Source organism: Lobosporangium transversale (genome assembly GCF_002105155.1).
Source record: "Lobosporangium transversale strain NRRL 3116 chromosome Unknown BCR41scaffold_2, whole genome shotgun sequence".
NCBI lineage: Eukaryota > Fungi > Mortierellomycota > Mortierellomycetes > Mortierellales > Mortierellaceae > Lobosporangium > Lobosporangium transversale.
This window is the reverse complement of record NW_019028980.1, coordinates 564,600-587,487: the sequence shown is the minus strand read 5'-3', so window position 1 is coordinate 587,487 and position 22,888 is coordinate 564,600. Positions and strand designations below refer to the sequence as shown.

The 22,888-nt window shown below is 41.3% G+C and overlaps 11 protein-coding genes across 11 annotated transcripts; 2 read left to right on the top strand and 9 right to left on the bottom strand.

Annotated features, from left to right (window-relative positions):
• Positions 1 to 951: 951 nt before the first annotated feature.
• On the top strand, positions 952 to 1,894 carry BCR41DRAFT_406410 (hypothetical protein). The gene has a single exon (XM_022029394.1). It carries the CDS (start codon positions 1,268 to 1,270, stop codon positions 1,541 to 1,543), a length of 276 nt encoding a protein of 91 aa, XP_021885932.1. The 5' UTR covers positions 952 to 1,267; the 3' UTR covers positions 1,544 to 1,894.
• Positions 1,895 to 2,119: 225 nt separating this feature from the next.
• Positions 2,120 to 6,076, bottom strand: BCR41DRAFT_344901 (hypothetical protein). The gene is made up of 10 exons (XM_022022620.1): positions 5,979 to 6,076; positions 5,860 to 5,879; positions 5,330 to 5,368; positions 5,105 to 5,210; positions 4,883 to 5,016; positions 4,434 to 4,767; positions 3,741 to 4,333; positions 3,344 to 3,596; positions 2,409 to 3,239; positions 2,120 to 2,307 (listed from the first exon to the last, which is right to left on the bottom strand). The coding sequence occupies exons 1-10, from the start codon at positions 5,996 to 5,998 to the stop codon at positions 2,208 to 2,210; spliced, it is 2,430 nt and encodes an 809-aa protein (XP_021885931.1). The 5' UTR covers positions 5,999 to 6,076; the 3' UTR covers positions 2,120 to 2,207.
• An 822-nt stretch (positions 6,077 to 6,898) lies between these two features.
• BCR41DRAFT_344898 (Pre-rRNA-processing protein TSR2-domain-containing protein) lies at positions 6,899 to 7,745 on the bottom strand. The gene is made up of 2 exons (XM_022022619.1): positions 7,516 to 7,745; positions 6,899 to 7,383 (listed from the first exon to the last, which is right to left on the bottom strand). Exons 1-2 carry the CDS (start codon positions 7,679 to 7,681, stop codon positions 6,956 to 6,958), a joined length of 594 nt encoding a protein of 197 aa, XP_021885930.1. The 5' UTR covers positions 7,682 to 7,745; the 3' UTR covers positions 6,899 to 6,955.
• Positions 7,746 to 7,843: 98 nt separating this feature from the next.
• Positions 7,844 to 9,794, bottom strand: BCR41DRAFT_330809 (hypothetical protein). The gene is made up of 6 exons (XM_022021771.1): positions 9,734 to 9,794; positions 9,493 to 9,607; positions 9,229 to 9,361; positions 9,011 to 9,119; positions 8,508 to 8,888; positions 7,844 to 8,409 (listed from the first exon to the last, which is right to left on the bottom strand). The coding sequence occupies exons 1-6, from the start codon at positions 9,776 to 9,778 to the stop codon at positions 7,855 to 7,857; spliced, it is 1,338 nt and encodes a 445-aa protein (XP_021885929.1). The 5' UTR covers positions 9,779 to 9,794; the 3' UTR covers positions 7,844 to 7,854.
• Positions 9,795 to 9,857: 63 nt separating this feature from the next.
• BCR41DRAFT_344896 (acyl-CoA N-acyltransferase) lies at positions 9,858 to 11,597 on the bottom strand. Its single transcript, XM_022022618.1, has one exon. It carries the CDS (start codon positions 11,444 to 11,446, stop codon positions 9,908 to 9,910), a length of 1,539 nt encoding a protein of 512 aa, XP_021885928.1. The 5' UTR covers positions 11,447 to 11,597; the 3' UTR covers positions 9,858 to 9,907.
• A 174-nt stretch (positions 11,598 to 11,771) lies between these two features.
• Positions 11,772 to 12,731, top strand: BCR41DRAFT_330804 (Spt4/RpoE2 zinc finger-domain-containing protein). Its single transcript, XM_022021770.1, has 5 exons — positions 11,772 to 11,918; positions 12,014 to 12,120; positions 12,242 to 12,297; positions 12,411 to 12,510; positions 12,592 to 12,731. Exons 1-5 carry the CDS (start codon positions 11,853 to 11,855, stop codon positions 12,611 to 12,613), a joined length of 351 nt encoding a protein of 116 aa, XP_021885927.1. The 5' UTR covers positions 11,772 to 11,852; the 3' UTR covers positions 12,614 to 12,731.
• On the bottom strand, positions 12,682 to 13,858 carry BCR41DRAFT_344894 (PAC2 family-domain-containing protein). Its single transcript, XM_022022617.1, has one exon. It carries the CDS (start codon positions 13,784 to 13,786, stop codon positions 12,767 to 12,769), a length of 1,020 nt encoding a protein of 339 aa, XP_021885926.1. The 5' UTR covers positions 13,787 to 13,858; the 3' UTR covers positions 12,682 to 12,766.
• Positions 13,859 to 13,982: 124 nt separating this feature from the next.
• Positions 13,983 to 16,354, bottom strand: BCR41DRAFT_330797 (P-loop containing nucleoside triphosphate hydrolase protein). Its single transcript, XM_022021769.1, has 4 exons — positions 16,164 to 16,354; positions 15,576 to 16,031; positions 14,206 to 15,495; positions 13,983 to 14,113 (listed from the first exon to the last, which is right to left on the bottom strand). The coding sequence occupies exons 1-4, from the start codon at positions 16,249 to 16,251 to the stop codon at positions 14,088 to 14,090; spliced, it is 1,860 nt and encodes a 619-aa protein (XP_021885925.1). The 5' UTR covers positions 16,252 to 16,354; the 3' UTR covers positions 13,983 to 14,087.
• Positions 16,355 to 16,921: 567 nt separating this feature from the next.
• Positions 16,922 to 19,111, bottom strand: BCR41DRAFT_418335 (hypothetical protein; the record flags this gene model as incomplete). The annotated part of the gene is made up of 8 exons (XM_022029609.1): positions 16,922 to 17,423; positions 17,540 to 17,590; positions 17,739 to 17,760; positions 17,870 to 17,973; positions 18,590 to 18,629; positions 18,740 to 18,754; positions 18,895 to 18,944; positions 19,053 to 19,111. 8 exons carry the CDS (start codon positions 19,109 to 19,111, stop codon positions 17,036 to 17,038), a joined length of 729 nt encoding a protein of 242 aa, XP_021885924.1. The 3' UTR covers positions 16,922 to 17,035.
• A 168-nt stretch (positions 19,112 to 19,279) lies between these two features.
• BCR41DRAFT_418334 (hypothetical protein) lies at positions 19,280 to 21,918 on the bottom strand (the record flags this gene model as incomplete). The annotated part of the gene is made up of 4 exons (XM_022029608.1): positions 21,052 to 21,918; positions 20,743 to 20,940; positions 20,453 to 20,591; positions 19,280 to 20,343 (listed from the first exon to the last, which is right to left on the bottom strand). Exons 1-4 carry the CDS (start codon positions 21,603 to 21,605, stop codon positions 19,282 to 19,284), a joined length of 1,953 nt encoding a protein of 650 aa, XP_021885923.1. The 5' UTR covers positions 21,606 to 21,918.
• Positions 21,919 to 22,173: 255 nt separating this feature from the next.
• BCR41DRAFT_344885 (hypothetical protein) lies at positions 22,174 to 22,884 on the bottom strand. Its single transcript, XM_022022616.1, has one exon. The coding sequence runs from the start codon at positions 22,753 to 22,755 to the stop codon at positions 22,261 to 22,263; it is 495 nt and encodes a 164-aa protein (XP_021885922.1). The 5' UTR covers positions 22,756 to 22,884; the 3' UTR covers positions 22,174 to 22,260.
• Positions 22,885 to 22,888: the final 4 nt, after the last annotated feature.

Here is a 22,888-nt window from a genome sequence, read left to right as displayed (position 1 = left end):
AACATGAAGACATCTCTTTATCTGTTTGTAGCGCATAACTGACATGTATCTTGAAATCTCATGAATGGGTTCTTCTGCGTCTTGATTCCAGCATTTTTCGATAGGGATGGTCCTGTGAAGGCCATGGTAAATAGTAAATGCAATCCATATCACTAGTTCATCCCGATCAATATCCTTCCATGGATGATCGAAGTCAGCGCCATTGTTTTTGGCGTAAAGATTGGTATTTAGTATTATTGAGTTCACCATTGTGTCAGAGAAGAACAGCCGAAAAAGATTGATTGGAGAAGTATCTACATGACCAAAAGGTTCGGGTAGATGTATGGATGCTTCATGCTCTGGTTTAGTCAGCGGCTTAAACTCTGGAGGAGCTGGTAATTTCACTTGGTGAACTCTTTTGCGTTTATGTCCTACTTGCAAAGCAGATTCTTCGTCACTATTGTCACTTTCGTTCAGGTCGTCTTCTAGGTGCTGACGGAAAGAGAGAACGGGATCAAACTCTTCTCCTTCATCATCAAGCTCCACTTCTCCCTCATTTGCACGGGCCTCCAATGTTGTCGTTGATGATGAAGCGCTCATTTACAAAAATGACAGGATTCTGTTAATGGAGAGTGAAAAGTGATCAGATTGTGTTTTTCAACCTGTCAAAAAAAAAAAAAAAAAAACATGGCCTGAGATAAGGTTAGCGGGCATTTTCGCCCGCGTGATCGATTAAGGGATAGCACAGAGTTGTTTCCACCGCAAGAGTGTATGACATTGCCGACTATAAAGGAATGTGAGAATGTGAGGAGAGTCTAAGATTTAGTTGAGTAATGTAGAAAGCAGTAAGTGACATGTAAGAAATGCTTGATATAGTATACAGTATATAAATGCCATTCATATTTCAAGTCGCTGTTGCTCTTTCAATCCCAGAAGACAGAAGTATAATTCCACATTAATAAGGCAATATCATCCATCATCAATTGCACAATTTACTCTTGTCTCGCCTTCAGACATTTTCTTTTCTTTTTTGCTACACTACACCATGTCACGTTCAAAGAGCTATCAGTGCATTGGTTCTAGTCTTCGTCAAAAAATTATCAGATCTATTTTCGATGAAGGATTGGCTCCCGCAAAGACTGCCCGTCGTTTTGGCTTCTCTTACTCTACTGTACATAACATTGCAGGCTTTCGAAGAGAAGGGAAGAATAGAAAAAAAAGAGAAGAGGTAGTAATCACCATGTAGTTCTTCAAGAAGAGCATATTGCATGGCTAAAAGATAAACTCAATGAAGACCCTAGCCTTACTATCGATAATGTTCATCAAACCTATAAATGAGCATTTTCATTTCAATCCGCCTGTGTCTATATCAGCCATTTCTAGAGCTATACGTCAACAAGCAGACTACACACTTAAGCTCCTAAGTTATCAGCCGGAAGATTACAACAGTGAGGAAAGGATCGCTGCTCGCGTTCAATGGACGAGTGGTTCTGCCATGGGTGGAGCGGACCTATCAGAGGCAGTGTTCATTGGGGAGGGGTTTCAACTTGTATCTTACGCGTAGATTTGATCGAGCACCACGAGGAAAAAGGGCACCAAAAACTGCTCAGCTGGGGCAAAATGTTTCCATCATAGTTGCTGTTGGCCAGGAAGGGATTATCGCTTCGGAAGTGCGGTTAGGTGCCTTCAATACTCAAACTTCCCCAGATTTTTTGACCGACAAACTCATCCCTGCCCTTCCAACCCCGAGAGTCATCATTATGGATAACGTCCCTTTCAATAGCTCACAGAGTATACAAGGCACGTTTGCTTGTGATTGCCTCCCTACACCCCTCATCTCAATGCGGCCGGATGGGTCTTTGGTAGCATCAAGGGGCATGTAGAACGTCAAGAGCTTCAAAACCACGAACCATTAACAAAGCACATCAGTGATGATATTTCCAAATTAAAGCCATGTGCCAGGAATGGATTCAGAAAGTTCACAAAATTTTTCTTCTAGCGAATAAAGGAGAGCTTCTGGGTAGATTCAACTATGAATAAAAAAACTGAGGACATTATAGCCAAATTGCTGACATATGACTGTGATATCGCAAGCAAATTTCTTTTCCAATTTGCACCAAAGCAAATCAATTTAATCAGTCAAGAGAATAACTCAAGGGATCAAGAGTACAGAAATACAAATGCAATTTTTTTTAATGATAAAACAAAAAGCAATCATTTGGACCTTTCTACTCTTGACCGAAACCAACAGTCTCCTCCACCGCTAGAGTCAGTTTGTTCACAAGAACATCGTATGATTTATACGGTGGGAGATCGATGCGATTAAAGCTAATATGCAAAATACAAGAAAAAAAGCAAAGCAATGTTAGCCCTTAAAAAAACAAAACATGAAAAAAACTCCTTTTCCTGAACTCAGTCGAAAACCTTACCATGTGTGAGACTTAGGCAGCTGACCGATCTCACCTGCTTTCTCGATTGTAAATCGCCTAGGTCCATCGGAGCCCTGTAGATCCTTAAATCCATTGACGGGGATTCTTGATGTTCCTGTCGTGAACTGCAACAAACGCGCTTTCTTTTCTGAATCCCATGATCGGACACACTTCCAGAACCATTGCACTACTTCATCTTGTTCTGTGTACCCACGATAATCCGTATGTTTCTTCCAATCATCGCAATCAATCTCTGATATGCCTCCCATCAATAACTCAAGCTCGCGTTCGTCAAAAACTGTCACAAGTTCTTGAGGAATCAATTGATGGAAACCCTCAGCAAAAGCCTTGAATTGTTCTTCCACACGACGGCTGATACGCCACTCTGTCATTAATTCCACGTACTCTTTCTTGTTTTCTTCCGTCACTGGAATATTTCTTCCATTCTCCTTCAAGTCTATGGTCACAATTTCCCCAAAACGCTCATCATTCGTTGAGAAGGTTGTATCTAAAGTTTCTGCTCCTTCCGGATCATCCAATAGCCAGTTCAGGTTACGGTATACGTCTGCATCCACAGACTCTAGATCTGCAAGCGTAACTTTTTTCTTCAAAATCATCTTGTAGAAAGAGACAATGAAGAACGCATCCAAAAGGCGGCGATGGAAGATAGCAAGTCCAACAACACGGCCAATGAATTTGAAGTAATTCAAGTGCTCAGGATTGATACTCGAGTGAGGGTTAATTTGAAGGGTATAGTTGTCATGGGCAGAGTACTCGAATAGACAATAAAACGGATTGAACATTTCATGTGACAACAAGAAAAAGAATTCTCTATAATAAACAAATATAAGACAAAAAAGCTTGTTAAAAAAATACTCTCAAGGCTGACTGATGGCTTGAGTATCCCAGAGTTTCGTTCAGATCTCTGCACATACCTTGAGAGACCGCCATAATCAAGGCCATCCTCGCCCTCAAACTTGATCATAAGTCTTTTCTTAAGGTCTGTTGGTGATTGACGCATGATCTCATGGTAAGAATCTTCAAAGATGTGCGAGCGGCGGACCTTCATATGGCATTGACCGGGGACTGGGCGGAGTGCAGGCTGTGATCTAAAGTAAATTAGCTTGCGACGGAAGTCACGCTTATACTGAGGTACGTTCTGGTCCAAACTACTTGGTAGACGAGGATCTATAGAACAAGGAAACATTAATCAGTGGAAGACATCTTAGAATTCAGTCATTTGTACCGTATTTGAGCTCATAGCATCTAGATGTACATCAAGTTATTCAATTCAGTTCAATGTTCATAAACAGATAGCTCTTTGAAACCTACCATCCCATGTTGTCGTCTTCGTGTTATGATCTACAAAGTAAACACGCGCCGTATTGGTAAGACGCATTTCCCATCCCGAAGGCAGAGGACCAAGGTGAGAGACAGGTTGCTGGTGCACTGCAACCTGGCTGGAGGAACGAGGGTCGCTCATACGGACATATTGTTGGCGACGAGGATCAACCCAGGTGGTCGATCGAGTATTGTGGTCTACAAAGTAAGGACGCCCTTCAGGCGTCAGACGCTGCTCCCATCCCGCAGGAAGTGGTCCTGATCCAGGGGTAGTTGAGTTTAAGCTCACGGGCGCAAGTGTTGAACCACTGGTAGTCGCAGGAGAAGTAGAAACTGATGCTGTGTTTGCAGAGGATTCTGGAAGCGATAGATTAGATACGTTTGGCAGAGGTGAGTTACTTCCAGATTGTTCCTCAGGAAGTGTACGGTTATTGTGTCTTTGCCTCTCCAATTCCGTTCGGTTAGCCGCCTCCTGGGCTTGTTCTGGCGTAGAGGTTGTCAAAGGTGGTCTGGTCCAGGTCGTCAGGCGGTTATTATGGTCTACATAATACGTGCGGCCTAACTGGTCTACGCGACGTTCCCAGCTAAGAAAAAAAAGATTAGAGAAGTAATCATCCAAAGCCTTGTCCATAGCCATCTATTGTAAAAAAAGTAAAAAAAAACCTGATGCAGTTGAGAACATACTTCGGAGGAAGAGGACCGTGCTGATCTTCGTATGGTGAAAGCTGGCGTCCCCCATTGGTAGCAATAGTGGGTGTGGCTGGTGTGCTGCCAGTTAAACCTCCATTAACGTGTGCGATTGGAGCTTGCTGGACATTATTGCGGTTGATTAAGGATGTAGCACTGGATGATACAGCTGAGATGGTCGAGGGTGTTCTCTGGTGCGATGGAGTTGGGTTTTGAGAGATACGGCCATTTAAGCTTTGATTGCCAATATTTGAAGAGATATTGAGAATAAGCTTTCCTTGGACTACAACATCATTTGACCCTGACTTTTTTAGCTCCGTTGTAAGCATTTCTGAATCATTACAAGTGAAGACAGCAATGAGGTCATGTCAGGTTAGGATGTTGAATATGATGCTTTCTTTAAACATGAATAACCGTCGTTAATTCAGAGCAGCAAGCCAACGTACCATCGCCGCCAATATTCACGTCAAACACGTCGCTTATTTGAATATTAACAGTGCCGAGGAATCCTTGATCCTTTTTTTTAAACTTTTTTTGGTCAAAGATTTGAACTGCAAGAATACTATTGTTGGTGACATTACTATAGAAACATTATTCAATATTTTTTCGTTAGCGCTTTTTTTGTACGATCGACAATATTGCGCAAGGCAAAGTCGTAATTGACTTACACTTCAAAGCTCTCATTCCAGTATGGGTTTAACGTCTTTTTCATCACAGTTGTCGTATGGGTCTGGTCGCCATCCACTGTCACCACTGCAAATGGATCCGGAAGGCCTATTGATTTTAACGTGAAGTAAATATCATATACAGAATATACGTTTGTAACAACAGGGACAATGTATTCATCCGTATGTTTTATAAAAAAAAAGTACAAAAGAAACCATGATACTTACGAAATACATCCCGTTTATAGAGACCATCTGCCGCTATGACTGTCGAATAGGAAATGGCAGAAAGGTAGCAAGAAGAGAAAAGAGATGGAAAAAGGTGTCAGATCACATTGAACACGATGTTAAGAGCATATAGCAGCTCTGAAGTAGAAGTCGGTTGGTACATTGTTCCTCAATAGACAAGAGAAGGGACAAGTAGTAAAAAAAAAAGATTGCTGCCAATCAATTCTAGTAGAAAGAAGGGCTGCAGGAATGCTCTGTGCGCCTAACGTTCAATTCAATGTTAAGTTTACATCGCCCTGTGTCGGGAAAAACAGCGGAAGAGAATGGATACGCGTAAAAAAAGAAAACGAAAGAAGTCACGGGAGCTATAATGACCGAAGGCTTTCTCTCTAGGACCGTCTAGCCTAGCTTTGCTCTTTGCTCACGATTTCTCTTTGTCGGTATTGCTCCTTTTGTGTGCATTGAAGTCGGAGAAGCTGGGAAAGGATAATTGAGATTGTGAAGTAAGTCCCGCCTTGCGTGTATCTTACCAGTAACGCGAATAGGTTTTCTATGGAGAAGAAAAGAGAGGAGAAAGAGAGGATAAGTCGGTATGCAGCAAAATAACAGGATTGGACAGTGACAAGATTGGTAATTTTAGACAACTTACTGAACTTGACTACTGGACATAATGCAGGAATTATTTGTTTGGGCAGGAGTGAATAAGAGATAGGAAGGCTAAAATAGACAGCTGGCGGTTAGAATTACACCTTGAGATACACACAAAAAAACAATTATAAGAAAGGGAAGAGAAGGAAAGAAGGAGAAGAGTGAGAAAGAGCTGTGAGATACGAATGAAGACAGAGCTGTCGCTCAAGTGTATGCTTTTGCTATTGTTCTATCATAATAAAAGGCGGAACATGAGAAAAAGTACTGTGACAGGTGACAGTCGACAGAGGGTGAAGAAAGAAAAAGGGCGAACAAAGCAGACTGAACTGCTTGCGCAAAAAAAAAAAAAAAAAAAAAAAAAAGACAAAAACGCATTTAAGAGACGAAATGAGCAAAATCATAGAGTGATGTTATATAATTACTAATGCTCTAATGCGAAGGTTGAAGCAAAATTTGTGGATTGAAATGTTGAAAAATCTAATGAAACGTTGACATTAAGCATTTGCGAAAAAGCAAGGAAACAAACAACAAAGTTGATTGTGGTGCTAATATGAAAAGAATTGCTGTGTACTGTATAATGTGTGTATGAGTGTATATAAATGCTTATATGAATAGGAGCATGCCTTACGTTGCTAAAATGAAGGTGAAAATAAGATATAAATGAGATTTAGGGTAAACAATGAATGAAGTAGAGGATTCAGAATAAGGAATGGGAAGGAAAGAAACTAGAATGAAGATCGGAGTAAAGTATTATGAGAATGAGGAGGGAAGGCAAGAGAGGAAAATCACCTCAGTCATTGATTGCTCAAATTATTTCTAATGCGAAGTTACAGATATTTACAGATATTCAGAGTCGACTTTTAACACTGAATTGCGTCTTAGATGACAAATGACATATTTACGACTCAGACAAAAAAAAATGCCAGAGTTTTTATTTAAATTATTCAGATGAAGTGGATTTTTACTTGCAATCTCCCTCTACCTCCTCCTGCCCTTGACAACTGTCTCAAAGCCATCTTCATCAATGATCGGCTCTGGCTTCTCTCTTCTGCTCTGAATACCTGAAGTATTGGTAGAGGAAGATGATTCACCTTCCATCTCAACATCCATATTGTTGCCACCGTTGCTTTCATTATCATCACCATCATCATCATCGCTGCTATCATCGTCATCACCCTGATTCTGTTTTTGACTCTTGCTATCCTTCAAAGCCCCGCTGACTTTTTGCGAGTCTTGCTTCAATGTCTGCACAAGATCATATTTACCATGTGTGCATTCTTGAAACAATTGTTCTAGAACTTTTGCAATATGTCGTTCTGATTGATCTTCTAGTAGAATCGAAAACTCATCGTTCATGATCTGTACCAAAATATCCTCCAAATCGAATGTGTCCACATTTTTGCCGTCTAATACATAAAATGGCATTTAGAAGTAGTAAATGTTAATATTTAGACACCATCAAGAAGAGCCAACAGGATAGAATGAGGTATTTCCCAGTCTTCAATAAATGAGTCAAGAGCAATAGTAGAAAAACCTACGCTGGCCGAAGTAGTCAACAATAGTATCGATGAACCAATCCCGTTTATCCTCGGAATCATGACCTCCCCATTCGCCGTCAACTGCTAATTTGAGTGCTGTCCAAGAGTAGAACAAATATTGAACTCCCTCTCTGAATGCAACTTGGTTAGGATGTGATGTAGCCATGCGGATTTATTTTAGGGAATAATGAACACGATGAATGAATAAATAAGAAAAAGATCACTCTAATTTAAAAAAAAAAGAAAAGAAAATAACAGTCCAACAACAACAACAAAAAAAAAAAAAAAAAAAAAATACATTTCGCCTGTTTATTCAAGAAAATGAAAAGGCGTATTCTTTCACGAGTATAAAAGTGAGGTTACTTCCTTCGTCTGGCCCTGCTCCGCGCCAGCGCTCGGCAAGTTATTATCGACCTCCTTTTCCTCCGCTATTATTTCTTCTATACGAGATGTCTCTGTGGGAGCTATACGTGAAGAGGAGCGATGATCTCCATTAATAGTTTGCTGGGAAGAAATCTCTGTCATCTGTTTCTTAGTTGCAGGAGCTGAAATTTCATTCTTCTCTTCGCCTTCAACCTCCTGTTGTTCCAACTTTCTCTTCCTTAGGTCCTGTTGTTTATGTTTTTGCGCAGTATTGGCTGCATTGGTAGCTTCATCCTTGTTCGCCATCTCTCCCGCTTTCCTGGGGACTGAGTCTAGATCAGTAGGATAGCCTTTTGCTTGTTGGGACTGAAGCCATGCATCGAGTTCACCCTCCATACCGAACACTTTACATACTGCTCTGAAACATTTTGCTTCACAGAGTTGGCGGTACCGAGGATCCTTCGTATCGTCTACAAACATCTGCATAAGAACGTATTTTGTGTTTGAGTGATGGTTCCTGGTCTCGAGACACTATTAATCATTAGAAAGAAATAAAAATACAAAATGAAAATATGCCTTAGTAAGAATTGAATCTTTTTTTTTTTTTTTCCTACTTTTTTTAACATTACCTTGCGGATATAGGCTGTGACAATCTCGTTTAATGGCAAAAGCCCTTCTTTCCGAAAGACTGAGACATTGGCTTCTGCACGCCTTGCATACATCACTGCAGTAGCACCGGAGAGGTCCTGTAGCTTACCCAGGTGCTCATATTCCCAGGCATCTCCATTGGCGATTACTGGGATTGAGACTGCCTCCACGATTTCTTTGAGCCGATCCCAGTGTGCCCTCTCACGAGGCCTTTGATCTCTGTACCGACAATGCACTGCCAACGCTTTAATTCCTGTTGCCTCGATCATCTTTACAAGCTTAATTGTCCGTTCCCGATCTGGGAAGATCCGGATTTTACAAGTCACAGGTAGCCCAGAGTGCTCAACTAGTTTTCGAAGAATCTATTCAATAGGGGAGCAAGGTTAGATGTTTTATAAATACAGAATATAGTTGTATATGTTAGAAACAAACACTCTCAGAGTAAACCTTGAACAACAGTATACGGTTTTTCTCCTTAACCTACACCACAGAGTTTCTCTGGTTCTTCCATGAGTGCTGCGCCCATTCCTCCATGAACCGAGAAGCGCTTCGGGCAGCCACAGTTCAGATCAACTGTTGAAACATCCTGCGCTCTAAAAAAATATAATCCAGCTATAATCAGTTTATGTCTTCTACAATACTATCAAAAGAAAAAAAAGAGGTGTTTTTTTTTTTTTTTTTTTTTTTTTTTGCCTTCCTTACACTGTAAGAGCCGCCTCTAGAGCCAGATCAGCGTTGGCAGAGCCGATTTGAAAGACAAGTTTCGATTTCTCACTAGGATGTGTCCTAAAAACTGAAACGCCTTTCTGTAAATAGTCGATGGTGCCATTGTCCTCTGAATTTTCAGTTGAGATGAAGAGAAGAGTGAATAAAAGAATCATTACTTGTAAGCAAGGCGAGTGAAAAGTAAGAAATTAAATAGAATGAAAGGACTAAACACATAACTTTTATATCCCAATCCTTTACCATTAACGACTCGTACAGCCCCAGCGATGGCTTTGTCGACCACCTCAGGTGTATAAACCAAATCTGCTCCGTATTCCAGTGCCATGAGTCGTGTAGGCAAAGTGCCAATCCTGACCTATAGCAGTGATATTCCAAGTTTGGGAATGATACATGAATTGAGTCAAATGGAGTGTTCCATGTCCATTGTTGCAAGACTGTTCCCACTTGACTGTTAATGTAATTGCAGTATTTGGAGTATTACCATTGGTGCAAGAATGCGGGCGTTTGTGTAGTCCAAAGCCTGCATTGCAATGAAAATGAAATGGAATGAGTTTACAATTGATACAAAAAAAAACGGAAGCCCCCCCTTTTTTTTTTTTTTTGCGTGACTGCTTGTTTTACTTTTATTTCAACTAAAAACTGAACCTGTAAATTGTTACAAAAATCGCAACTGCGTGGCTGTAAAGTGGATTGGCTTCCAGATTAGTGCCTTAGGATCAATCTCACGCTTCTTCTTCTTGAATGCCCTCTCTGCGTTCTTAATTACAGTGTCACTCAATACGATAACGTATTGTCCATGATAGTACTTGAGCGCATTGAGATTCTGTAATGTGTGCAACACATCCTGCGGCTGAAACGCTGTCCTATTGGCAATATCATCAATCGACAGCTCAATTCCTGTTTTCTGCTGCTCTATCAGCATCTGGACAATGATCTCGGACCAGAACGCTCGGTATGACAATAGCCCCAAATCTGACAATGGCTTTTCGGGTGATCCCAACCTTTTCTCAACCTTTGATAGCTCGTACGAAAACTGAATCAATAATCGGCCGAATCCCATCCTCTGATATTGCGGCATCGTCAAAATACATGCGACATTGTATTGCTCTGTAGATTCCTTCTCCTTGGAAAAGTAACCAATGAAATGTGCTCCATCCTCATCCCGCATCGTCATTACATAGAATAAGAAAGGATCCACATCATAATAAAGTGTTTTGTGGTCCAGAAAGAGCTTTGACAATAAGCAAAGGTTCCGACAATATACTTTTTGCTTCCGCCCATCAATTTCAAAAAATGAAATGTCATCCTTGCGATATATCTCGTTGCCCGGTGGATGCTGCAATGTACATTTGAGACGATGCCGAGAGAGCTGTTTCACTGCTGGAAAATAAGATAAGCAGAACTCACAGATGTATAGGATAGGTAAGTGCGCATATTCAACCGGATAAGGAGAAAAGTACCAAGTCTCGACTTCATGCTTCCCAATTTGTATTAAGTTCAAATTCTTGACACGAGCGACCTCATGAGGATTTTGAGTCATAGAGCCTGATGTCCGGAGTTTTTCGATCTCCTGTTCCTTTGAAAACACCTCTCCATTCTCTTCTTGACCTCCTATGACGGAATCATTCTCTCCATTCATGTCTTCATCTTCATCTTCGTCTTCACCGTTGACCTGAATACTCGGAGTGACTCCAATAGCTGTCTTTTCCTGGCTACTGCTTCCTTCTTCCATAGCGGATGCCTTACGTTTGTTTGATCCAGAGGTCCCTGGGGCTGCTGCAGAGTCTGCTCCCTTTCCTGTCGTGGCTGCTTTGCTCAGCTGGCTCTTTCGATTATTCTTTGAGACTCGTCCTCCAGGTGTGCCTGGTTCTGAGCCCTTACCAGTTTCTTTGCCAATGCCTGCAAGTACAGCTTTTGCCTTCTTAACTTTAGGATATTCAATTTCGCCATGCAAATTGAGTCTTTCTGGTGCAACCCATTCATCCAGACGTTTGTTGTAGTCAGAATAATGAACATAGTATTCGCAGCGGTTGGGATCGTCTACACTGGGTGCTGGTCGCATAGAAAGGATCTCAGCTTTACGATACTCTGGAGGTTGACCATGAAGGACTTGTAGTTTGCACCCGACGATTATTGAGCCAATGGTGCCTCCTGTAACAACTATACTTGGAAATGGGCTTGAGGCGGCTGACATGCTGATATGGGGTTTTGGTGGCGTTTATTTTACTGTGACGATTAGGGGTTGTCTGTTGGATGAGGAAAGCTTTGGGGAATAATTGTTTATGTATTAATGTATGAGACTGAATGAGGTTGTTCGAGCGAATACTTAATAAATATGGAGCAATGGAAGGGAGGGATTGATGAGAATGGAAAAAAAAGTAATCTTTTTTCCCTGTCGCTTCATAGCCAAGCCACCTTTGGCCAGGCTGTCTTGCACCACGTGCTCACGCACGTGTGCTTCGTCCGCTGGCTGGTGACGAGCATAGGCAGGAATGTTGCAAACTGAAATTCTGCCATCACCTCTTTTCCTTTTTTCACATACCCATTATCTGACCTTAATATATTTACTATCTTATTGCGCTCACGGAACCTAATTCAGCATGTCCAGCATCATTCCTACAGACAAAAAGCAGCTTAGAGCCTGTCTTCTATGCTCGCTCATCAAGGTAAATGATTCTCCCTTTCCTTGAGATCAGCTTATGACATAAGGCCACACAAGAAGCGCAGGATTTAACAAGGGCTCTCACCATATTTCAAATAGAAACAAGAACAGTTCTTTAAACATGGATGTGATAATTGCGAATCGCTCTTGGAGATGAGAGGACATATGGATAGAGTTATGGACTGTACCAGTCAACATTATGATGGGTAATAGGCAAAGAGGCAAAGATTATATCTTTATACTTAGATACATGTGTTATTCAATAGGAGTTGGTGGAATATAGTATCTCACATCAATCTCGTCTTTGCGTAATTTATTATATCCCAGGGCTATCGCTGTCATGCAGCCTTCGGAGAGTTGGGTTGCCAAATGGCAGCGTATTGGTACGATAAACAAGATAATTTCTCTATGTTCATGGAATAATGGATCAGGAGCCAGATTTCAAGAGGTTTTTTATAATTAACCGACATATTACATTGGCATTCACATAATGTAGATAAATTCGAAAAGGGAATCTACGCAGTGCAGGTCATGGGGCGCTTACCAGAAGATATTGAGGATGATTTGGAATCAAAGGGCATCAAATATCGACCAAGGTAAAATCCATAACAGACTTTCTCTATTCCTTTTTATGATGTCTCTGTATGTCTAATCACTCTTTATTTATTGAACTTTAGGGATGGATCCGCTAGAGACTAAACCCGAAACCATACGAATTTTTTGCCTGGAACACCTTGATGGAACAACCAACAACAAACATTTAAACAAACCTGTACAATAATAGAATTAAACACTTTTATACTAAAGGATTACTTTTTTCTGGCATGGATTTTATTCTTGATTTCTTGGCATTCAGTGATACATGTCCTGATGGAATGAGTTTCCATATAAAGAATCCCAACTCTTGGGTACTTTCCAAGAACCTTCTCCTTGCAAGGCTTCTTGCTCTGTTGAGCTGTGCAGCTTAAAGATCGCGTTCAAAACATTGGCCAAAAAGATTGCATCCGGCGCATTGTCGCCTTCCATTGCAAACTTAATAAGTGTCAAGATGGCAATGTCTTGTTCCTGACATAACGAATGTAATCGGCGTGCGATCCCTCCACTCGGTATCCTTGGAACTTTCTCCAACTGTTGCTGCTGTTGTTGTTGCTCTGGCTGTGTCTCATCCAACTGCATCTCCTCGACTTGCTCTGTTAACGCAGCAGACGAAGATGCTTGATGATGATGCATTGCCAAAAAGTGTTCCTGTCGACGAATAATGGCTTCTCGTTTTTGATCCTCCGTCGCAGGTACATCTTCCAACGGCACAATTCCCAATTGTCCTTGAATCGTCTCCTCAACTAATTCTTTCGAAAGCTTTGGCGAGGAGATGAATCTCACTGGTGGGGTTCCTGCTTGTAGCTGGATATCAATCCGTCGTGCTCCATCTGCAGAGGTCAACAGCACCACCTGACCAAACCCAGATTCTTTGATAAACTGAATTAAATTATCTGTATAATGATGTGATCGATGATGAACCGTTGGGGATCGTTGTTGGATCAAAGTCCATTTGCCATCCTTGGATTGGAAAACTTCAACGGCTAGTGCGAGTGCTGGTCCTGTTGCTTCTGCCCGTGTTGCTGCGGGTGCAGCCACATTGTTATTCTTCCTTATTGTTGATGGGGTCATGGGATCTAACACGCTATCGGCAGGTCCCAAGACTGGAACAACATTCTCGTCTTCAATACAGCCTACACGGTCCAACTTGAGGGTCGCTAGAAGGAGATCTATCGTCAACTGGGGTACGTTCCCGATCGAGACTGACGGTAGAATGAGGGTCGTACCCTTGAGACGGCTAACATCAAAGCCAGGTGATGCTACAAATGTATTCATTTTAATGAATCAAATTTGTCAAAATTAATAAGGGAGGAAATGGAGAGTTGGGATGAGGGAAGCTTATTTAGCTTATTATGAAGGGGAAAAAAAAAAAAAAAAAAAAAAAAATCACGCAAGCGCGACGCGCGTTTTGTGAGCAAGTGTTACGTGTTGCAAAATCACAGTCCTGTTGGCCAAGGTTTAATTAAATTTCCTTTATTGTAGTGCAAAGGCATGAGGATGAGTGATAATGCAAAAGGGTGAAGCCGTAAAGACATGCATGCCAGAGGGAAATATAGTATACATGAGTTTTTTTTTTTTACAAGTCCTCGTCCTCGTCAGGTACTATTACAGCAAAAAAAAAAAAAAAAAAAAAAAAGTCAGCGAGAGGATCAACAATTTGATTCGTCTAAAATATTGTACTATGGTTTACTTACATTCATAACTGCCACCAAACGTCGTACTAAAATTGCCAAAGTCGAAACGATTCCCATTCTGATTCTCTTGCTGATACTCTTCGCCAGCATCACTATTATCGTCATCATCCATATCCAGATCTTCGCCTGCTTCAATTGCGGCCTGTGCTTTACGAGCTTTCTTTTGTTGCTGTTTAAGCCACTTCTTCCTGTCCTGGTTGATGCGAGGGTTGAGTTCAGCTTCCTCTGGTGTGAATGCCATCTGAGGCTTAACCTTTGGCTCTAATTTTTTGACCTTGGGCTTGAAATTGATGATAGGTTTAGATGACAGATCCAGTACGGATGCTTCTTGATCACCATTCTCCATCATATTTTGTTCTTCATCATCCATAGACATATTGCCATTGTCAATATCGTCATCGTCATCTTCCATCGCATCCATGTCGATCTCTCCTTCCACCAGTTCCTGCGCGACCATGGCCATAGCATGTCTCATATCGACGGTCGACTTCATGCTAGCTAGAACCTGAACATCCTCCTGGGTATCAATATCAAACTCCTTACTCCATCCCTCTACCATCGACGCTGCTGCTACGGGTGTGTGGCGTGTTGCCGGTGGGACCGTATAAAACGGAATTTTTCCTGAGTTCCAATCATTCAAAATCGATCGTGCGGCCGAAAAGATATCCGGAATTCCTCCGCGCTTGAGCTTACCGCGCTGTCTTGCTAAATGAACTAAAAAATCGTTCACATCCTCGAATAAAGGAACATCGTACATCTCCATCAGCTGTTGCTTTTGACATCTTCCTACAATTAACTCCACAGGTGAGATAGGATCTTCCAATAGCTCGACCTTGACACAGTTTCGAAGTAACAATTCTGCAGGCGTCTCTCCATTGTCTCCTTTACTGAACACGATGCCAGGGCAGTCCAATAGTTTGATGTTCTTGTCTAGAGTGATCTCTTGCGCCACCTTGGTGAAGCCTGGTGTCGAGCCGACACCACAGACCTTTGAACGCTTGAGGGAATTAATGACAGAAGATTTGCCCACGTTAGGATAACCAATGACTCCAACAGTAATGGCAGTCTTGATATTGGCATTTCGGCAATAGTTCTTGAGGAGCTTGACCAGTTGATCGGCTCCTAAACATTCACTGCTCGACAACATGTCTTCTGAAGCTAATTCTGTGCCAATGCTACTTTGTCCCAAATTTGAGCGTTGGTTTTGTGTCGAGGCTTTAAATGCGATAGTGGGATATTCGTTGCGAAGGTATTTAAGCCAACTCTCGACATTCTCTCTTGGTGCAAGATCTAAAGTGTAAAATATGTTTGATAAGTTATCGCATTATATTTCCTTTTACCAGCCTAATATTGTTGTAACAATAACTCACCAATTTTGTTCAGAACCAAAATAATACGTTTATCCTTTCCAGAATCCATAATCAATCTCTCAATCTGCCTTGTTCTACATCCAAGAGGATCACGAGCATCTAATACTTCCAAAATCACATCCGCATTCTCCATAACCTTCCTGAACTCTCGATAATAAGCTTTTCTCGAGTTATCCTTGCCACCCACTGCTGCTGAATCAACCATTTCACGAACACCATCATTAGCTTTGGCCACCACTACATTCTCGTCGAATTCTTTGCCACGAGCATCTGCTTGACGAGCAATATCATGAATAGAAAGGGTTGAAGATGAAGATGTGATCCTGCGGTTCTTGTTCATAGCCTGTTCACGGGCCTCCTTTTGAAGTTGCTTTGCTTCAGCTGCACGCTTCTTTTTGAGCAGCATTTGTTCCCTAAGTGGGTTGAGATTAGGTACACCGGGATCCTTCTTGAGTTCTATTCCGTACCAAATATATTTTAATTAATAATACATTTTTTTTCTTTTGAATATTATCTCCCTAATTCTCTTAAGAGCACAAGAATCTCAAAAAAAAAAAAAAAAAAAAAAAAAAAAACAATAAGACGTACTATTGTTTGCGTGAGCATTGGCGGCTGCTCTTGCCTGCCTATGTCCCTTAGCTGGTTTTCCGCCAGCTTTATTATTTGCTCGTCCCATGAAATGTATTTGTTAATGAGAATGAATGAAAGGAATGAGAACGAGGATGGAGTTTGAGCAAAGCGTCGGAGAAGGAGCCAGGAGCATAAACAGTGCTTAGTCAGGTTCGTTACAAAAAAAAAAAAAAAAAAAAAGGTGGCTGCTTAAAGTCTGTTTTGGTTTTTTTTTTTTAAAGTAGCCGTCACAATTAAGAAAAAAAACTCCCAATTGTAGATCATTTTTAGATCCCACAATTAAGACAAGTTTTCAATCCCAGTTTTTCTGAGCTTTCCAATTGTTTTCGCCAGTCACTCAGGACAAGGACTATAAAAGCACCTTTCAATCGGGAAGCTGTTGTTTCTGTATCGACTGTACTTACAGGATCTCTGTCTAGTACATCTCTAGTCTTTGTTTTCCAACTCAGACACACAGTTTACTCTCGACGATGAGTTGCAGCGCGCTGCCCGTAAAGGGAAGCGAAGCAACAGGTCTTGTTCCTCTGGGACAGTTCCTGGTAGCTTATTGATGATCTTGTCTGGCCTTATGTTAATAAGACCATGATGAGGGCGGTCGCGCATTCTGAGAGTTTACCTTACACTTTTCTCTTATATTCAATCAAATCATTTCCACTATTCGATTGTTCATTGCCAACAATGTGTAGTCATTACAGTATGCATTTATTATTTAGGATGCAATTAATGCAAATAAATTTGTATACCAAGCATCTTGTTTTATTAGATTTGGCATATCATGCCATACCATATTTTACTGAGCTGAAAAGAAAAAAAAATGCAAAAGAAATAGTTTAATAGCCTGCCCTCTCAGGACTTGGTGTGTATGGTCTGTTGCCACCTCCTCGATGGGGAGAATAGTCCACATAATCAGTCATCTTCAGTGGCGAGCGGTCCTCAGTAACCACTCCTTTTCTGTCATCAGGGGGAGGAGTACGATCACGAGGTGACGACGGGCGACTTCTAGGTGAGGAAGGCGAGTTACTTTTGGGCGAATAAGGCGAGCGACGTCTAGGCGAATAAGACGAGCGACGTCTAGGCGAGTGAGGTGAGCTATGCCTAGGTGAAGGCGAACGACGACGTGGGGAAGGAGAGCGATAACGGGACGATCTTGAACGTGAGTCTCGCGAGTAGCGGCGACGGTCTCTGGATCGAGATCGCGAGCGTGAGTAACAACGAGAGCTAATGAATTCAAATCCATTAACCGCAATTATATAGATTGTGTTAGGAAGCTGTATAGAATGGAGGCTGACTTGTGATGCTCAATAAATATTGGGTGACAAAGCATCAAAATGTACCTAGGACGGTAGAAACGATCACGAGAACGGGAGCGACGACGGCTTCCATCCCTAAAAGTGATTCAAATATACAACGTTGCTCATATCAGGATGGATGTTTATTTTATTTTATTTTATTTTATTTTTTTTAAAAAAAAAAAATTGAATGTCAAACAATGCACTATCCGTTTATTCACATAGTAATAAAAAATGCACTTACCGTCTCATCATTTGGTGAGGACCTAGAAATATTAACAATTAAAAACCATCAAGACTATAGTTCGATAACACCAAAACAAAGACATTTCCATTTAAATGATACATTGATATTGATATTTATATGTAACTTACTCTTGCGGCGTCCCTGAGCGTATTGAATATCAAGTTTACGGCCATCCAGAATGAACTCTTCGTTCGACTCATAAACACGACGGGCAACTTCCTCGTCCTCATACCTGTCAGTACGAAATATGTTTCAATGCAAATTAGAATGTTTTTTTTTTTTTTTTTTTTTTTTTTTTTTTGAGTATGTAAGGAGCGAAAACGTAGATTATTTGGTAGTCGGTTAGGAGCTGGTCCAATAGGTAGTAAGTGGCGAAAATGAGGCCTGTCGAGGATAGTAAAGGGATATAAGATGAACAAAAAAAAAAGTATGCATTCTCTTGAGGGCAGATCTTTTTGTTAATCTTGTATAGCCTTTCCGCCAGTCCTTTTATCTTCACAGGTAGCGTAGCTCCCCTTGAATAATATGTCTTGTCGTTTCAACCCAGGTGCTCCTTCTTGACTTGACTTGAAGTAAAAAAGTGTCTTTTGATTTAGGACAAAAAGGTGTAGAAAGAGAAAGGGTGCGCACCAGAAGGCGAAATACATAATCATTAAACAATGCTGTGCAATATCAATCAATGTTCATTAAAAACATGCAGGTAGACATTCTTTCATTGTATCTTGTGTTAATTTCTCCTGCATATGACCCAATTAAACGAAGCATCACTTTTTTTGTGGAAACAATTGATCCTCTTTTTTCATTTGGTTGCATCATTCCGTTATTATGCATTAAAACATATTCCTTACTGGATATAAGCAAAACCTCGAGGTGCACGGGTGTAATAGTCTAATCGAATTGACAAAGGTAAAAAAAGTTTTAGGTTTTTAACCTGAGGAGGGATAGGATTCAAAGATTAAACATCCTGTTTTCGCTCTTTTCTACTTCATCTTACTCACCTTTGGGAATATAAACTGAAGATCATTAGCATCCCATGCCCAGTAGGATAGGAAATTGAATAAAAGATAAAGAGTAAGAGCACATCAGTGGGCTGGCTTCTGACAGAGTATAGCTGCAAGTAAGTAGGAAAACGGACTCAAGTAGCATTAATTACCATCCAAGATACGCCCGTGAGGCTCAAAGATTGAAGCCAGATCACTAGGACTGTGAGGATATTTTATACAAGTTCGTATTTACGGACATTGTCTGTTAGCCATTGGATTGTCCGAGCAGCGTTAGGAAGAAATGTTACCTCTCTTAATTGATCCATACCGAGTGCTGTCTCTGAAGCCGCTCACATAGAGCGAGACTGAATCGTTATTGCGAGGCATGGTAATTCAATGCTTTTTAGTTTTTGTGACAACAATCAATCAATCAACTTCAACGGCTGAAGCCTAAAATATCGATAGACATCACGTGATTGCTGCGTTTCATGCTTGAGAGGCCCAGAAACAAGTTTCACCTGAGTAACAATTTCTACATAAAATATGTACAGTGTACTTTATTCTGACCCCGCTGGGTCTCTACGCGAAGGTATTGCTTCCCCAGCAATAGAGTCTGACACAAGTGACTGAAATAAAGCCTGGTTCTGTCCTAGATACCAATCTTCTCTGTCCAACAAAGCTGAGCTGTCAAAATGATCACTACCACTAGATTCTAGCCAAACTGCCTGGTTCCTTTCAAGCACGTCTTTTCCGTCTAATGGCTCCGGTAGCAACTGACTTGGCAAATAAACATCGCCATCATACCTATGTCCTTTTATCTCAATTGCTCCGTTGCTATCAGAAGTGGCACCTCCTCCATGATAATCATTGTTGTTGTCAGCTCTGCAACTACTCTCTCTAGAAGTAAACCTCTCGTCCGTGAATGTCCTCTTTTGTTGCCGTAAAAATCGCTGTCGCTGCTTTAAGGGTATGACAGTGACGACGCTTCTACTTCCGTGCCTGATAGCTTGATGAGTCTCTTCATTATTCGTATAGAAAAATTTGAGATCTCCCTTCAACGCAGACAGCTTTTTTATAGTGCGTTTTCTTGGCGACTCAGATGGTAGATCCCAGGAAGAAGAGGCGGTTTCTGACTTTTGCAAACGGATAATCACATTATCCAAAGATTTAGGTGCGGCTGATGTCTTTGCTTTAGTATTTTGTTTCCTTCGCGCCCTAATTGTAGAGTTGTGTCCAGCCATTGTAACTTTTGTTGCAGGTGTAATACCTGTAGTCGTGCTCAAAGGCAACTCATCTCCCAGTGGTGAAGACTTTTTGACTGCAGAGCCTTTTAACGGTCGATCTACAAGATCCAGGATTGACATAGCATGGTTCTCACGCTCCTGTAACGTGCCACGCACATCAGAACGTATGGCTCCGTCAGCACCGATCGTTATAAGTCGTACAATATAATCCTGTTTAGGCGGAGGCTGAAGCATTTGCAATTCCTTGATTCTTTCCGCAACTTTGTATGTAACAAACGCATCATTTGCAGCATACGCTAATTGCTTTGATGATAAACACTTGCGATCCCAGTCACCCATTCTTGTACTACTGTTTTTCTTAACATCATGCTTAAGCTATGTACAGGGCGAGAAACAATACAAAAAGAAGGATGAGCTATGATTATTTTTGAGAAGCCCTATATTGTCTAGCGTCTCTTTACCAAAAAAGAAAAAAAAAAATTACCAACTCCCTTGTTAAGTTTGTCATGCTGCGGACTATACGTTGTGATGGGTCAGGCTGGAGCTGAAACGAGAGTACACCTAATTCCACAAGGCTGGCACACCCAACGCCCCAATCTTTCATGAGCTTGGTTCCATCATTTCTATAGCATCCATTTTGAAAACACCACCGTATATATTAGCTGAGCAATCGAACATTAGATTTATAGAAATAAATAGATGATAAAAACGAGGTAGAATAACAAGTCATTTCAATGAAATCACGAAACATCAGTCTAGAGGTGATTAGCTTACTGGATATTAATACCGACCTTAAGGACTCGTGGGTCCTCCAAGATACGGGCAAGCACTGATGGAAACTTGTTCATGTGGATCACGTGAAAGAGATAGATGGTTTTATCGTTACCAAGTTGGACAAGTGCCACGCGGCCGGTTCCTCGCGTTATATAGTCGTATGCTTTCCATTCGAGATCAAATGCCCACATTTTCGTTCTATTGAATAACAAAAAGGTTGGAAGAATTATAAAAGATTGTTTTAGAGAACAGACTCGTGCTTTTTTTTTTTTTTTTAAAAAAAAAAAAAAAAAGAAAAAAAAAACATACCGGCTTGATTCTGGAGACTCCAGCCAAAGGTTAGCTTCTTCTTCATTATTCGTATAAAAAACTTCTCTTGAATCATTCGTTCTAAAATCCAGATAGGGTAATGCATCCGGACCAGGTGGTACTAAATTCCCTGGTCGAGGAAAGCTTATAGACCTCTGTGTTTTTGGCGCTGATGACGATATTGATGATAACAATGATAACGGCGTCGATGATATCAAAGACGATATCAATGATGATTGGACGGCTTTTTCTGATTTTTTCACAGGCGAGCTATATTTCGGTCGACCGGTAGTCAACGTAGTAACATGTCGTTGGGGTGATACTACTCTAGGAATTCCTGCCATTGTTGCATAGTCATATGACCTTGATTTGACATGAGTCGAAGTGGCATCTCGGCTAGAATTTCTTTGCCCCTGACGCGCTATATCCACAGTGAAGTTTTGAGGGAAACTAGCACTTCTTGGTCTAAATACGTCCATAAAACGCAAAAAACATGGCGCGCCAAAAGGGGTACGAAGTCGTCGCAATGGGAGCGTTGTGCAAGATGACAGCATTGCGATACTTGACGTGTAGTCAGAAGCCGATACTTTCTTCCTCAGGCTCTCATTCAACAAAAGCGCAATAAATGCGCTTGGACCGAGTTTTGTTATGGATTTCTTTTTTGTAAGTGCGCAAGGGGTAGGATGATGTGCGATTGAGAATGACTTTAGCCGGCGATGGACAGCGGGATGAGAGGAAGGTAGAAGGACAAGTATCTGCGTGTGTTGTTGATTCTGTTGCTGCTGTTGCTGTTGCTGTTGCTGTTGTTGTTACTATTGTGGATGTAGTTGATGACAAGAATGAGATGACAGGAGGTAATGTATGTACTAAATAGAGTGCAATAACGCTCAGGTCACCATTTTTGCCACCATCAAGAATAAAAAAAAAAAGGAAGTGGACTGCTTTGCAAACAGCATCTTTTTGTGCTCTTTTGCGGTTCAACTGTGGTCAGCATGCATTGCACCATATGATCGATCCAACCTTTGGCGAAGCAAGTAATAATAGCGAAAATGAGAAAAAAAAAGGCCCACTCATTTAGGGAAGATTCTGTACACTTTATTTCATTTACTTTTTTTTAGTATCCTTTGACAGAAAGATAAAAAGGCGCGCGTGAAAGATGGGAGATGTTTGATCTGTCTCATGTAAGCAAAAGCCTGCATTCTCTCTCTTTTATTGATCGGATGAGATGGCGATGATCTTAGAGAAGGATGGTAATGGGCTTGGAGGCTCTTGTGCCATCTCTTCAAGATTGAACCTCTTCCATCTATCATTAAAAACATCTCTTTCATCAAGCTCCTCAACTGTATCGCCGTCCTCGCTTGGCATTGACAAAGAGAAGCATGCAGAAGAAGCCATGGATGCTGATATTGACGCTGATGATACCGACAATGATGATGATGATGGGCCGCTTCGGGAACGGCCATGTGAGATATTCGAAAAGCTAGTAGAAGACCAGTTCATATGGTTGTGATCATACAATCGAGAAGAGACTTGTTGCGACGACTTGAGATATGGTGACCAAGTTGGACCCTCGGATGCTCCAACATGTGGTGGAGGTGTCAATTGGATATGTAGGCCTCTTAAAGGGGCCGAGTATGGGGATGATGAGGAAGTTGTTTGGTATGGAGTTGAGAAAACGAAGGCACTGGGGTGATTGAAAAGCATGGTGCTAGTGTTATTAGGAGAATTTCTATTCCGAAATCACTGTTGCTTTGTTATGCTTTAGCGAGCGAAGCAAAATGGGGGAGAATAAAGGCGAGCGAGGACTATTTTATGGTAAGGGAAGAAATCGATAAAG

Excerpts from the sequence above, each read along its gene's own strand:
- BCR41DRAFT_330797 (XM_022021769.1), bottom strand. The coding sequence starts at position 16,251 with ATGGGACGAGCAAATAATAAAGCTGGCGGAAAACCAGCTAAGGGACAT. Across the intron at positions 15,496-15,575 it reads TTTGGTTCTGAACAAAATTG|ATCTTGCACCAAGAGAGAAT; the intron begins GTGAGTTATTGT and ends TTTACACTTTAG. Across the intron at positions 14,114-14,205 it reads GTTTGGTGGCAGTTATGAAT|TACCTGACGAGGACGAGGAC; the intron begins GTAAGTAAACCA and ends TTGCTGTAATAG.
- BCR41DRAFT_344901 (XM_022022620.1), bottom strand. The coding sequence starts at position 5,998 with ATGTCCAGTAGTCAAGTTCA. Across the intron at positions 4,768-4,882 it reads CGTGAATATTGGCGGCGATG|AAATGCTTACAACGGAGCTA; the intron begins GTACGTTGGCTT and ends GTAATGATTCAG. Across the intron at positions 3,597-3,740 it reads GAAGACGACAACATGGGATG|ATCCTCGTCTACCAAGTAGT; the intron begins GTAGGTTTCAAA and ends CTTGTTCTATAG.
- BCR41DRAFT_344894 (XM_022022617.1), bottom strand. The coding sequence starts at position 13,786 with ATGAATACATTTGTAGCATCACCTGGCTTTGATGTTAGCCGTCTCAAG.
- BCR41DRAFT_330809 (XM_022021771.1), bottom strand. The coding sequence starts at position 9,778 with ATGCAGGCTTTGGACTACACAAACGCCCGCATTCTTGCACCAATG. Across the intron at positions 9,608-9,733 it reads CCCGCATTCTTGCACCAATG|GTCAGGATTGGCACTTTGCC; the intron begins GTAATACTCCAA and ends TCACTGCTATAG. Across the intron at positions 8,410-8,507 it reads TCACAGCCTATATCCGCAAG|TGTCTCGAGACCAGGAACCA; the intron begins GTAATGTTAAAA and ends AATGATTAATAG.
- BCR41DRAFT_344898 (XM_022022619.1), bottom strand. The coding sequence starts at position 7,681 with ATGGCTACATCACATCCTAACCAAGTTGCATTCAGAGAGGGAGTTCAA. Across the intron at positions 7,384-7,515 it reads TGTTGACTACTTCGGCCAGC|ACGGCAAAAATGTGGACACA; the intron begins GTAGGTTTTTCT and ends TTTATGTATTAG.
- BCR41DRAFT_406410 (XM_022029394.1), top strand. The coding sequence starts at position 1,268 with ATGAAGACCCTAGCCTTACTATCGATAATGTTCATCAAACCTATAAAT.
- BCR41DRAFT_344896 (XM_022022618.1), bottom strand. The coding sequence starts at position 11,446 with ATGTCAGCCGCCTCAAGCCCATTTCCAAGTATAGTTGTTACAGGAGGC.
- BCR41DRAFT_330804 (XM_022021770.1), top strand. The coding sequence starts at position 11,853 with ATGTCCAGCATCATTCCTACAGACAAAAAGCAGCTTAGAGCCTGTCTT. Across the intron at positions 11,919-12,013 it reads TTCTATGCTCGCTCATCAAG|AAACAAGAACAGTTCTTTAA; the intron begins GTAAATGATTCT and ends TATTTCAAATAG. Across the intron at positions 12,298-12,410 it reads TGCCAAATGGCAGCGTATTG|ATAAATTCGAAAAGGGAATC; the intron begins GTACGATAAACA and ends CACATAATGTAG.
- BCR41DRAFT_344885 (XM_022022616.1), bottom strand. The coding sequence starts at position 22,755 with ATGCTTTTCAATCACCCCAGTGCCTTCGTTTTCTCAACTCCATACCAA.